Genomic DNA, 14753 nt, shown 5'->3' on the forward strand with positions numbered 1-14753 from the left:
GTTCCATCGTATAGTTCAATTTTTGGAAGCTTGAGGACGGTGCCTAGGTAATATGATGTTTCGCAGACAGGTCGACCAAATGGATGAGTCATTGGAATATACTCCTCCTCCTTACCTACCATTATTATGTCTATGTGATCAATCAAACTTAACTTGTTGGTTTCTTTTGGTGAGAACGATGATGTGAAGTTTGTTTCTCTTTCAAGAGGATTTGTTATGTTGTGTTATATTATATATGTGATCATATGTATATATAGAGTTTGTGAGATGCATGGATGAGGTAACCCTTGTTGAAGGATAACTGTTAATCGAAATTGTGTTAAATATTGCGAATAACATGCACAAATTGAGGATGTGCATACCAAAATCATCCTATAACTAAATCAATGCAAACTTAAATCCTATCGATTAGGATACTGAATTAATTAATTTTGTATTATAATTTCATTTAGCATAGATATCTTAACAAATATTTATTTCTTTTTATCAAATACAGTAAATTATATTCTTCTTTCTTTTTTCTTTTTTGGGTAGAATTATATTCTTCTTTTTTTTTAGTATTGAATTATATTCTTCTTTCTATTTAACTAACATATATATCTCTCTCAACAAATTCTATAGTCTATATATATTCCGTCCAAAAAAAAAACTATATACATATATATATATATATATATATATATATATATATATATATATATATATATATTACTTTGACAATTTCAACTAAATATTTTACTTCATTTTATGATTAATTATTAATTCTTTAATTAAATATACTTTTAATCTAATCTACCAAATTTACTAATTTATCCTTGTTAGGATTAACAAAAGCGCTTATTGGCTTCAAAGAATTCTTTTTGATGACATATTTGGGGCTTGCATGCCTAAGAATGTTCGTTTATCTGTGTAGTTTCCTTTCTTTTGGACGTTAGCCCTCTACTATACCAAAAAAAAAACTCTATATTAAAAAAAAGATTAACAAATTGGTTTCTATCTAGTTTGGTTGCTAAATGGAACCCTGACCAAATTTTATGATTTAGGCTCTGTTTGGATTGATGGAATATAATGGAATGAAGCGGAATAGAATAAATTTTCAGTTCCATTGATTGAATATTTTAAAAAGGAGAAGAACAAAATTGAAGGTAAATGGTGGTATTGAATGTAATCCATTTCATCCTATATTCCATTTCATTCCATTATTATTTTACAAATCCAAACAATGGAACATTATTATACTCCATCTCGTTCCATTCCATTCCATCGCATTTCATCAATCCAAACATAGTGACACAAATTTTGGTCACTAAAAGCGAATTTTTTTAGAAGTGTGAGGCCGCAACTATGAATTATTCTTATAAGTTTGGCAAATTTTTCTAGTGTTTATGCCTTTTGGTAAACCAAAGGTATCTTCCGCGCGTAATTACAGAGACTAATCCCCTCGAGATAACTGAGATCCATTTAAGGGGTTGACCTCTCCCAACAAATGTTTTTCCATACGCATCGACCGGGAATCGAACCCAGGACCAAATGGTTAAAGGACCCAAGTATCTACCACTTGTGCCACACTATGTTCGTTAGTGTTTATGCTTTTGAAGTATGGCAGAATTCTATTTTAGTTGAACCTATATTGGTTCAAATATTTGGTGGAATAAACTGTTTTTTATTAGTTACTCCCTCCGGTCCAATATATAAAGAACACTTTGGAGAAAAAAAATGGTTCTTTTAATAAGAAACAATCTTTAAATTTATTATTTATTAAATAGATAATCTCTTGTATACCCTTATTAAAGAGAAACTCTTCTATAGGCACGAATACAACACATCAACTATAGGCACAACAAATAAAAATTGGACACGTGTCATTTCAATTATAAAAAAAAAAGAAAAAATAATAATGAGCCTGTTTCTCTCTTTCAATCGTTTCCGGCGAGCGCTCCTCCATATTCCGCCGCCATGGTTCTTTGGACAAAGCTCTTGCTCTGAGATCGATGCTCGTGTTGGTGTGCCGACGTTCCTGTTTGTTTCTCCCTCTAAGAACATTAACAAAACTTGCAAAGTCGGTCGGATCTGGGACTGAACTTCACCAATATCCAAGCCTTCATCGACCCACTATTTCTGGTACTCGGTCTAGGAGGCAAGTTTGCGTTGTGGTCTTTGTGGAGTTACGGTGGTCTTCAAGCTTGGGTGACTAATTGTGGTGGATCTACAGAATTTTGGTGTTAGAATTTTAAATTAATTACTAAATTAAATCAACCTTTATAATAGTCTGTTAACAAAATTTACGGTCAATGTTTTGTCATGATAATTTTCCTAGAAATTAATGGAAATGGACTTATATGAAGGTTTTATCTTCAGATTTGTTGAGATTCAAGCAGAGTGACAATGGAAGTAAGTTTAGGAGGAGTTGGTAACCATGAGAGAGAGAATAGAGTGTTGGTAAATGAGCTACAAATATTTATTTTTTTATAAATATATTAGTCAGGGGTCATATTCTTATTTGTGGTGCCTAAAACTGATGTGTTATATATGTGCCTATAAAAGAGTTTCTCCTTATTAAATTGTATAAAATGCAATATATTCTAATGTTATTCATTAATTACACAGACACGTTCCCAAGATTAGTTTTGGAATAACACATAAAATTTTAAAATTTTTAATAAAAAAATTAAGCCTCCTTAATTTGTGTGTGTGTTTTTTTTTTTCCTCAATGTATTCCTTATATATTGAAATTAGCATGAATGAACAGCAAATGATTATTGTGAATAACATGAAGAGTAGATAATTATTTTTTTGGATATGTACTTTGTTGTGACCAAGATCGATTTGTAACTCTTTATGTTCATAACATTCTTGATATTTTTTAAGTGTCTTGTGTGTATTATAAATATATTTGAGAGTCTTAACAAGCGAAACCAACAACTTGGTGCTCTTGAAAATATGAGAGCACCGTACACCCTAAAAATGTTCAAAGTCACAAATAATCAATTTTGATGTTATCACTACATACATAGTAGGATGTGTTGAAGCTCGAAATATTTATTATCTTGTTGGCATGTTCTCCAGATGAATTGGAGCATAAATAAATATCAACAGAATATTTTATGGGTCTTGTTAACATGTGCATATAGGGCACATGATAAGGTATCTTAATATAGAAATTTAACATTTAATGATACAAGATATTTAATGCTTGAAAAGTTAAAATGTACAAAATTTAAGGCATAATTTCTATTTTTACTACCTTAACATGTGCCATATATGCACATGTTAACATTCTCCATATTTTATTTGCTCGAAAAAATAAAAATCTTATTTAAATACAATCTGACCAACATATATTTTTACACTGTATATTATTATATGTAATATATTTTTCGTATTTAATTTGTATATTAAAAAAAATTGTGGCCTCCCTAAACTATTTTTTCTGGTTCCACCACCAATGATTACATATCAAAAGTAGACATTAATATGTTGATGATTTAATAATAGTCTATGAATGAATTGATTTATTTTGTGTTTCAAAGTATGATGACATTGACAACTCAAGCACATAGGCCCAACCCAATGTCAAATTAGGAGCAAGGAAGAGAAGGGAAGCATGAGCCAAAATTGGTCCTACATTTATTCAATGATAAATACTGCACACATCCACACATTCAAATTATTGGTCGTTTTCCGATTAAAATCTTAGCTAATCAGAAGGATTTTTGCCGTGGACACATCTTCACACGGTGGTTAGCGATGCTTAAATCAATATTTGCATGAAGTGATAGGTTTGTGAGAGTAAGAATAAAAAACTTGTTTTTCTGCATGTTGGAATAAATGCTAAGAAATCATGATTAGCTAGCAGTAAATGTCAATCATTTTGATGTCGATTTCAGCTTCCATGATCGTTGAGTAATAGTGTGTGGATCTAGGGCAGTATGTAATTGGGCAGAACTCAAGATCAAAATAAAAAACAATACATGTTTTTTTTAAACCGTTGGACCAAGATCAAACAATCATCGATGTATACGTGTTTACAAAAATATCATAGAATCCAGTTTTGTAAGATATAGACATAAAAAAACAGAAACCATTACCCAACAAAGGACATTGTTGAAACAACAATTGGCTATAGTCAGCAATGCAAATTGTAAAGAATGGTTGTCTCCCTTTGGATGAACAAAAACGAGAGTAGGAGCGGTTTAGGGATCAAAAGATGAAAGTATGAAAACGAGTGGGGATGGGAAATGGGCACCACTCTTTGTGTCAGACAAAGATACATTAACTTCAATTTCATCTTCATCACCAAGCACCGTCCATATTCATCTCATTTCAAACACACACCCCTCCTTAATTATTGTCTTTGAATTTGAAATAATTTTAAGGTAGAGCCCACATAGGATCCGAAGGTTGGGTTAATGTTGTCTCAATCTTAAGTGGTTGGCTTAGGCCATTCCTATTTGAAACATTGCCACTATGGAGGCACGTGGAGAGAAGAAAAATAGTATCTAGATCAGCCGCCGTAATCATTCACGCAGTTTATGCATTTTTTAATTTCAATCATTCATTTGCGATCAGACATACTCGAATGTTGACTAAGATCAAACAGTTGAGAAATGTAACCGCGTCAATGTAGTTACATCTGTTAAAAAGTTTCACATCGGTTGCGAGAAGGCCTAAATAAGTGTTTATAAAACTAGAGACAATTATCACCTTACAAACCGGTTTTGTAAGGATGAGTTAGACTCATAACTCAATTCTAAGATGGTATCAGAGTCTCTCCACGATCCGTTGGGTCACCTGTTATATGTTAAGAAGTTTCACATATCTTGCGAGAAGGCTTGAATAAATATTTATAAAACTAAAGACAATCATCACCTTACAAGCCAGTTTTATAAGGATGAATTAGGTCCATAACTCAATTCTAAGAACATTACCAAATCTAATTCCTAGCATTAGATGAATGTAGCATTTGCTGCGCAGCAATTACCGTTGGGGATATTGTTCTTTTGTCATAACATTGGTGGATGCATTTATTGATTGCTTTTACCCAAGGTCATGTGTTTTTTTCTTTTATAGGGAATCAAACGATATTCATTTTAGAGATGTATTTAAAACATTAACACAGTGTGTTGGGTGATTTTTCATCCACACTTCAAAATCAACACAAATATCCAAACAAACTAAATGTTGCACATGACATTTACTTTTGTTATGTCTCAGAAATCAAAATAAGGCTAGCAAAAAGGGAAATGAACACTTTTAGTGTACTATATGTTAAATAGTGTTCTCGAGTATTTGTTAAATTTTTTTTTAAAACTTGGTATCTGGCTCTAATATCGACTAATTTAAGGGGACTAATTCCACCGCTATTTGTTAAACATATTAAAAAAATGATAAAATTAATAGGAAAGATAATTTTTTTTGCATCTTTAAGATATTAACTTGAGTTTGGTAGTAGGTAAATATTCAATGTCAAAAGCTCAAATTGTAGGATTAATTTAAATCATATATAGATAGTATGTAAATACATCTATAAATACTTTATGAGTCTTACAACATTTCTTAACTCTAATAAGCCCTTAAAATCGACTCACCTAAATTTTTCATGTACAAATCAAATCCTACCAAAACATAGTAAATACTAAATATCAAATAAAAACACTCCTTCCTTTCCCCATCCGTACCAACTATCAAACTCATGTTTCCTTCACTAAAAGATCAGCACCACTAATGTGGATGGAGGAGATGCTCCCTCAAATGTTTACAAATGAAGCAAAGACAAAACCACTGACCAGAAATATACAAAATATCAACTACATATTGCATTACCCAACAAGCAAGATTAGCATTTTCAAAGTTGAAGCCAAGAAGGTGCGAAGAAGTTGACAAGTAAACAACAAAATTTAGAGCGGTAACATGAAGTCCTTTAATTCCATGCACCTTGGTCGTACGGAACCATTGGAGTTGGGACTTGTATAGGGCCCAATCACGTGGTCCATCTTTCCTCCTTAGTCACCGACTTTTAATTCCATATTTGCCCTTAGTTCTGTTTTTTTTTTTTTTACAACGGAGTCGGTGAGAATCGAATCTAAAACATTATGCATACTATTCAAATTCTTTGTCACTAGACAAAACCTAGTGGTTTTACCCTTGTTCAGTGGTTTTAAATCTCAATAAAGTCTTTCTTTTCATTTTGTAGTGACAAAAATTTGATTTTATAAAATTCATTTTAGTAGTATAAATAAATAAGTTGAATGTAACACAATATATGTTTGTATATATGAATTTTGTCTCCTCTAAAGTGAGTGATTTACTTTAGAGTAGAAAGTAAATAATTGTTCGTAACAGTACTCAAGTTTTACCGACCATGACGAAAGGGAGAGAGGTGGGGGTACCTACAAAAAACGCTCCAACATCTAAATCAGTATATGCTTGAGATGAAGGTAGAGGTTATAATCATACCTACTTTTTGAGGTTGTGAAACGTTGTATATATATGCCAATTGATGTGGCATTGGGTCGATGAATATGACGTTGGGCTTGATCTAGCCCAAAATACAGTCCAAAACACTAATATTAACCGTTAATTAATAAATCAAATGTAGATGTTATACATACATGATCTTAACAAATCATGGGTTGCCACAATTAAAATCCTTGATTTTCTCACTTTAGATTCAAATCATGTATACATATATGTAAAAATCAATCAAAAGTTAATCTTATCTAATGGTAGCTTTAGATAAGATTGAAACAAAAAATCAATCAAAAATTCATATATTCTTTTTATTCAAATCAAGTTATCTCTCACATGTAGATATAGACAAATGTTTTAGATTAACTCAAGGCCCAATCGTTCATTGCCTCGATGCCCATTTTCCTATAAGGATCCAATCCAACAAGAAAATTGCTTTTTTCCCCCATTGTTTCCTCCAAAGCCCCCCCAAAGTGACCATTTTGACCCTATAAATGCGTTTGAACTCTAGAATCCGAAATTTGTTTGTTATGGTCCATACAATCTGAAATCAGTTTAAACAAGCAATTGGCTGGTTATGCCTGCCTTGTACGTGATGTTTTGCCCAGGAAAACCTGGGTTTTGACTGTACAATCCGAACGTCCTTATTTTTAACGGTTTTGGAGTATGGAAGCCGAAACTTGTTTGATATGGACCATACAATTCGAAACCAGTTTAAACAAGTCATTGACTGGCTATGCCTGACTTGAACATCGTTGATGATTTGCCCAGGAAAACTTGATTTTGGACTGTACAATCCGAAATGCTTTGATTTTTAAAATTTTGCATCATTTCGGATTCTACCAACCGGAAACGCTCATATTCGGTGTGTAGGATCCAAATAGAGTCTATATAGCCTATATTTCAGAAGTTGCACTTTCATAACAACTTGGACACTCAATTGGGAGCTTTGGAGCTATGACGATTTTTTTGGTGTATCGGAGACTTGAAAGCAACGTTTATTCACTCAAAGAGGGGCGCAATACTCAATCGGAGTCATACAAGAGGTAATAAGCACTTTAAACTGTTAATTTTTTCAATTTTCATGGTTTTATGATCGCAGTCGCGTTTGACTCATACAATCCGAACCCATTTCGGATCCCACATGCCAAACTGGACAGCTTTTTAAAATTTTGAAATTTATTGTGATAGTTAGGGTTTGTGATGGCCGAACCTCCGTTTGAAATGAAACCGAACATCGATGAACCCGACATTTCACAACCTAATGTAGTTGAACCCGCAAATATTTTGGTTAACACTGCCAATTATTTTTTTAAGTGTGAAAAGTATAAGGTCCGAGATGAGATGATCGAATGGTGCAAAAAAGAGGCTATAAAAGCTGGATTTACTATGGTGATTGTGAAATCAGATATGGGGCATATCCTTGCAACGGCCTACAACCGCGTTGTAATTTTATTAACTAAACACGAGATTGGCTATTGTGAAACCTATTTTCCACTGCGCGGTCGTCTACCGTTGGATCCATCTGCACGCATTATGTGTGTTGGTATGGTTCCAAACCATTTTGTGTATGTTAAATTGAAGGTTGGTTGTCCACTGCCTCCAACTTGTAAGGAATGGAAAAATCAAAGGGCGCCAGAGGCTGAGACTTGGGAGGATACATTTATGGACCAGATGGTTGAGTTTGACGAACTCATGAAGAATGAAAAAGGTGACATGAAGATGGAAACAAATGAAGATGATCCTGTAGTTGTGAGAGACAAATGAAGATGGAGCCAAATGAAGACGAACTCATTTTGCTTGAATTGTTTTTAAGTTTGAAGTTGTAATTTACGTTTTAGAGTTTGAAGTTGTGATTTATTTGATTATGTTTGAAGTTATCGTATGTAATGACAATGGTTATTATTTTTAACTTTTAATTTAGTGCAAAAGAGCAAATTCCGAACATGCATAATGTTGGCCTGTAAAACTGTAAAAAAAATCTGCAGAAAACTTGATTTTGGACTGTACACTTCAAACCTGTAATTTTAGTGACCATTTCGGTTCGCAGGATCCAAACCTGTGATTTTCGTGACCATTTCGGTTCGCAGGATCCAAACCTGTGATTTTCGTGACCATTTCGGTTCGCATAATCCGAACATAATTGGTTTTGGATTGTAGACTCCAAACCAATGTATAAGCACAATTTTCGCGCCCCCCCAAAACGTGTTCCCATCTATAATTGGCTTGTTTCGGATCCCACGAACCACACATAATATATTTCGGATCCTAGGATCCATTGCTTCCTAAACCCCCCAAATTCAAGGTTATTTTGGGATTTTTGGGGGGTTTAAGAGGAACATGGGGGCGAAAAAAGCAATTTTCATCCAACAAATGCCAATCTCCAAACCTTGAATCTTCTCTAATTCGTAACGCCTTCCAACGACTATCGGATCGGGATATTGAAGAACACCGTTCGTAACAGCTCTTCCATTATTTTCCACACTCTATTGTGACCATATAAATATATCCTTCCACGGAGTAACAAATATTGCTTCAATTCAGCCAACTATCACAATCATTTAGATCACATAGTATAGACTAATTTTTTCAAAATATTATTACGAGCTCTCACAACAAAGTTTACTCTGTTTTCAAACACAAATAACTGTATTTGAATCCAGTCCAACAATAATGTGCCTCGAGCCCTCTTTAGTTCTATTACTAGTGGAGCATACAATACAATATTATTAGATTATTATTATTAATTAATTTGTGTCAGTTTTATCTTCCTGCAAACCCATACACGCATTGCATGCATATCCTATTATCCTTTTCCAAATTCCAATAAAATTTAATCTTCATAAAAAAGGAAGGAAAAAAAAAATATCTCTGCCATATATGCCATTGAAATTTGAAATACATACTGAAAAGAATCACCTTCACACTCACACACATTGCATTTGCTCCTTTCTCTGTTTACTCTGTTTTTAAACACTCATATCATGCGCTTTTCATTTTCACATTCCCTTCCACGAAGCGGTGCTAAAACGACACAATCACTTTAGCTGGTAACAAAACGACAACACCTGCAATTGCTACCCTGCCAATAATACGATACTGTATTGTGCTGTCCTATACCACCCGCATCTTCTCATTGGTTGCAGCCTCACATTTCAATTTAAAATGCACATTATAGGTATATCTGATTCTGTGCACTCACAAACACACGTGCACATGGTAACTTGGATCATCTCAAACAATTCATCATAACATAAACTAGTACTAGTAAAATGAATCAAGTATACAAAATCACATAAGACGCAATTATATGTAGTGTAGATTGGGTTGAATTGGTAGCTCGGTTGGTTAAGCTAGTTGAGTTAAGGATTAAGAGCAGAGGTTCATGGTTCAAGTCGAGAAAAAATTAATATAACATTGTAATACTAACAACTAACTTGCTTATAACAAATAAAAAAATGTAGTGTAGATCATAAAAAAATTCAACCGTTGATCATTTATTTTGAACTTACTATAATTTTGTAGTATACATATAAAGATAGAAATTAGCATGATCATAATAATAAAATGTAAAATTAAACCTTTTCAAACTATTTTGTGCACTTTGTTTCCTATTACAACACGTTTCCCCAACTCAAAAGTAAAACCTGAGATCTTAAAAAAAAAGTTAAAAAAAATTAAAAAGGGAAAATTAAAGTATTACTATATCATGACCGGGAAACTGACTGAGCTAGTTTCTCAATTTTTTCCACAAGCTCCGGCGACAGCTTCTTAACCGGTTTCCTTTCCTTTTCGGGTCGAAAATCGAAACCCAAAGCTTCGGATACTTCTTCGGAGCTCCATCCGGCTTTTCGGAGCGAATCCGAAAACTTATCCGTTTTCAATAACAAAGCATCTAACAAAGCTTGATTATCCAAAACCACCATTTCACCTTCAAAGAATCCAGAAGCTGAAACTTGAACCATTTCTGTTATATCCGGTTCGCTCCATCCACCCGCTTTCAAAACCGACCCGATTTTCCCTATGTATTCATCAACCCACCCTGGAATAACACTCCGTGGTGGAATATCGAAAAATCTCTCCGGCGAAGATGAATCCGACGATAAAGAGTTTCTCCGGCGACGATCTGTAGCGGCTTCTGTCCAAAACTCCACCCACCTTGGCGTCCTCCCTCCGGCATCGAGACTCCTCCGTGAGAAAACCGTTAAAGAACCCGCGGATTTCTCGCTAACGGATCTCTGTTTCATGAGAATCTTCGGATCGGATGATTCAGAGCTTCGAAAGAGTGATTCACGTTGAAAGAAATCAGAGAGATCAAAACCGCAACAGAAGATTCTATTCTCATCGACGTAGAAAATTGGATTTCCAGCGAGTGAAGGATTTGAAGGAATGTAGCAATGGTTGAAAATTGGAATCAGTAATGGAGCTTTCTTCAAAGCATTTCTCGCAACTCGCAATGCTTTTTCCGGTTCGGAAGGTCTTAATCCCCAAGATTTCGACCAGAAAGCATTCCTTGCGATCTGAAACGAAATCGCCGCGATCGGAAGGTCTAACGACGCTCGGAGACGAAGCCGAGCGCCGTTAGATCGCCAGTCAGGAAATCCAGGTCCGATTGGCATACCGGCGGCGAGAATTGCACGGAGGTCCGGTGGAAAAACGAAACCGAACTCTGCTTCTGCACGTGCGAATTCAGCGTCGGAGAGACCGGGTTGAACTTCTACGCCGGAGTTATGGAGCTGTGTTATGACTTTATCAACAACTGAAGAAAATGAGAATAAACTGTTACTGTTACGTTCTGGGAAAGATGAAGAAGTGGTTGATGATGAAGATGAAGCGGCTCGAGCTGATAGACGGCGTAGACCGGCTATGTGAGCCGGGTTTAAACCGGTCATTCTCCGGTCTACGTCGACCATTTTTTTTTATTTATTTATTTAATTTGTGTTTTGGTGCGTATCAGGAAGGTGAAGATGAGTGGTGAGTTTTGTGGAGTTTAGAGACAGAGACAGAGAGGGACTTTTGCTTGTACACAAACCTTGTTGATTTATAGCATCTAAAAAGATTGGACCCTACTTTTCATTTTATTTATATTTTGTTTTCCTTATTTGCCCCTTCTCCTTTTATTTACAAGTGTCAAAGGATTTGTTGAAAATGCTAAATTTATAAATTGGTGATTTATTTTGTCCTTATATTTTCTTGTAACTTGAGTGAGTATCTTTTTGAATAAATTGAAACAAATAAAATAACACAAGAAAAGGATAGAGGCTCCACGTAAAATTCGATCTAGATTGTCTGTTGTAATTGCTTCACATAGTTACACGTAATTAGCAATCTCGACCATCTAAAAATAATCAGGCAGTTTTAATTGATTTGTGTCATCTAAACTTAGTTTCTAAACATACAAGGTGTTAATAGTCGATGAATGTATTGAAATTAAAATTATATATATTTTGAATTTGTATAAGTCTCATGTTCGTCATATTGATCGGTTTTGAAAACTCGTAGATCTAGTAAATGGAACCTCTATTTGCCCGATTTGAACAATCATTTGCTCGAGAATCATAACAGTTGCCTTCGAGATCCGTCTAAAGCGTAATGTCTCCACCCTCATCAATATGATCTAATGACATCCATTCAATAATCTAACGATTAGATAATCATCTCTATAAAAAGGTGTTCCCTTCCAATACCCACAATCATTTTATGTTCTCATATTAATTTAAATGTCTAAATATTTACAGGTACATATACGCCTACTACTTCAATCATGATGATTCATTGACCAACATAAAATACATTTGAGATCATTTAACTAATGAAATGCACATTTTGTGACAAAATTGAAGTTTTAATACATTTAATGACTATAGAACTATTATCATTTAAAAGAAAATGAATTATATAATTGGAAAATAGATTAAAAACAGAATGTAAAAAATAAGCACTTGACTTTACAAATTGCAAAGCATGACATGACATGATATTATGATCATCAATAGACAACAGCTAGCTGTTGAGCAACGGCTTGTTGAAGAAACAATTGTGAGTGTTTTCTCGTTGTGAGGTTGTCCTTTTATCAACGGTAATGAGATGATTAGATTATGTTTTTTTGCCGCAAAAGCTTCCCATGCGGGACAATTTGTTTTTAGCTTAGGGTAATCCCACAATCTGTTTTACTTCGTACTAGTAGTACTATTATTTTATTCTATTCACACTCAGTTAACTTGTGCTTTGTTTTTCTTTGTGACCACTAGATCATGTAGGATATTTAAGGTCATTTATATAGCTTACTTAACTGATGATTCCATATTGCTATTACCACTAATAAAAATTGAGATGTAAGTTAGTTATACATCTTTAATAATTATAAAATATAACATTCTTTTTAATGGTAAAGATATAGAAATACAAATCAAGATATTACAAAGATTCAATCAATAATCAGAACTGCCCTTTAAATCATATTAAGCGGTTCAGTAGGTCAGATACCGATTATAAAAACTAAAAATAAAATAAAATTTAAGGAGTACTCAGGTCCAAATAATAGAGTGAAAATAAGAGAAAGTGATAAATTACTTTATTAGAAAGACAATATACATTGAGAAAGTAATAGGAAACATAAACATAATATGGAGCATTCCCCAATAAGACAAACTCCTAAGTCAACTAGAGCATCGGCAAGAAAAAAATAGAAACGATTCGCGTCCAAAAGGACTACACAATTCACAATCGGCTCAAACACAGAATATGTCGTCTATCACTCACTCGTAGTAAATACATAAATAACCAAAAATCTTGTTAAAAAATTATTTCAGCAATTTTTTTATATTTATTATTTTCACTTATTATTGATCAACAATTACTGTCTTTTATGAGAAAGTATAGGATCATAAAAATAAAATATTACTCATATCGTTATTGTTAGTAGTATGAGTGACCAATTTTTGGCCCACAAAGAATTATGCATTTGTTTGGTAAGGATCAAAAGCTAAGCATGATCATAATAGCACATTGTACCCTAACGTTAATCTCCCTCTTATCTTTCTTTTCTTTAATTTCCTCATTTGTTTTTTTCTTTAATCTTCACTACTGTTTCTTTCCGTCATTTGTGTCATGGAACATGAAGAAAAAAACTATATCCAACTAGCTTATCCGTTGAAAAAAAACAACATATCTTAGGTGTCCCTCAAACATATCGAATGTATGTTCATGGATGAAATTAATTAGTTGTACTCCCATCCCAAATATAAATATTTTCTTTACACAATTAATTATACTTGGATTAAATTACTAGCAAATTTGTCATTGTTCATTCGTCTGTTAATTGGATTCTAATGAAGCCTAATATTTTATACTTTAGTATTTACACCTTTCTATTGCTTTCTATTCTTAGACTTTTGGTTATTTATAATGAAACCCTAGCCACTTTTGTTCTCTCTTTCTATGAATCCTCAATGTTAACATGATATCAGAGTTGTGTAAAGGACTGCAATGCGGACATTTGACCCACATTACTTAGGGCAACTTCACTCTATCAACTAGCTTTAAGGGATGAGATTTAAACATATTTAACACTTATAATCTCATGTTTTATATATCTCTTACACACATTCTCACGTCCACCTAATTTAATCTTATAAAATTGACTTAATAAATAATTAATAATTATTTTTACTTATAAATTCATTTTTAGCCATCTCACATTTCATGTGGGACTCTTAACGATAAGCTTTGTTAAATTCAACCAATTTTATTATTTTCTAACCACATTAAAAAAAATATAAAAATGGATATTAAAAAAAGAGGTGTTAATTAGTGTTACCTTCACGAGCTAGCTATGGTGTTCCACCGTTTTCCATAACTCCACCTACTTAAAAGCATGTTAACATCACTCAACCTCTTAGTTTCTTCATTAATGTGATGTTTCTTCCCCAAGTAACAAAGCATATTTGGATTTGGTGGTTAGGCACGAGTGACCTCAACATATCAACCTCAACTATAATCCATAACTATCACTAGTCATGTCTCCAAAGGACGAAGTTGGTGCAGTCACATGTGGGATTACTTAATAAAACTTGGTCAAGTCATTTTTATAAATTGTTTTAATTACACTTATGTTAATAGAAAGAGAAAGAGAATAAATAAGTGATTAGAGATTAGACTAATAAAAAGAAATTTACTTATTAGTCAAAGCTACTATATACTAATATATACAAGAATACCAAATACCAAACTTCCATGTATAATTGAGTGTAGTTTCAAGTAAAGTTTGTCCAAGTAGTTCTAAA

The 14753-nt window shown here is 33.5% G+C and overlaps 1 protein-coding gene across 1 annotated transcript; it reads right to left on the bottom strand.

Moving 5' to 3' along the window:
* Window positions 1-9934: 9934 nt before the first annotated feature.
* Window positions 9935-11532, bottom strand: LOC123910019. The gene has a single exon (XM_045961040.1). It carries the CDS (start codon window positions 11379-11381, stop codon window positions 10176-10178), a length of 1206 nt encoding a protein of 401 aa, XP_045816996.1. The 5' UTR covers window positions 11382-11532; the 3' UTR covers window positions 9935-10175.
* Window positions 11533-14753: the final 3221 nt, after the last annotated feature.

This window comes from Trifolium pratense, linkage group LG2 (genome assembly GCF_020283565.1).
Source record: "Trifolium pratense cultivar HEN17-A07 linkage group LG2, ARS_RC_1.1, whole genome shotgun sequence".
NCBI lineage: Eukaryota > Viridiplantae > Streptophyta > Magnoliopsida > Fabales > Fabaceae > Trifolium > Trifolium pratense.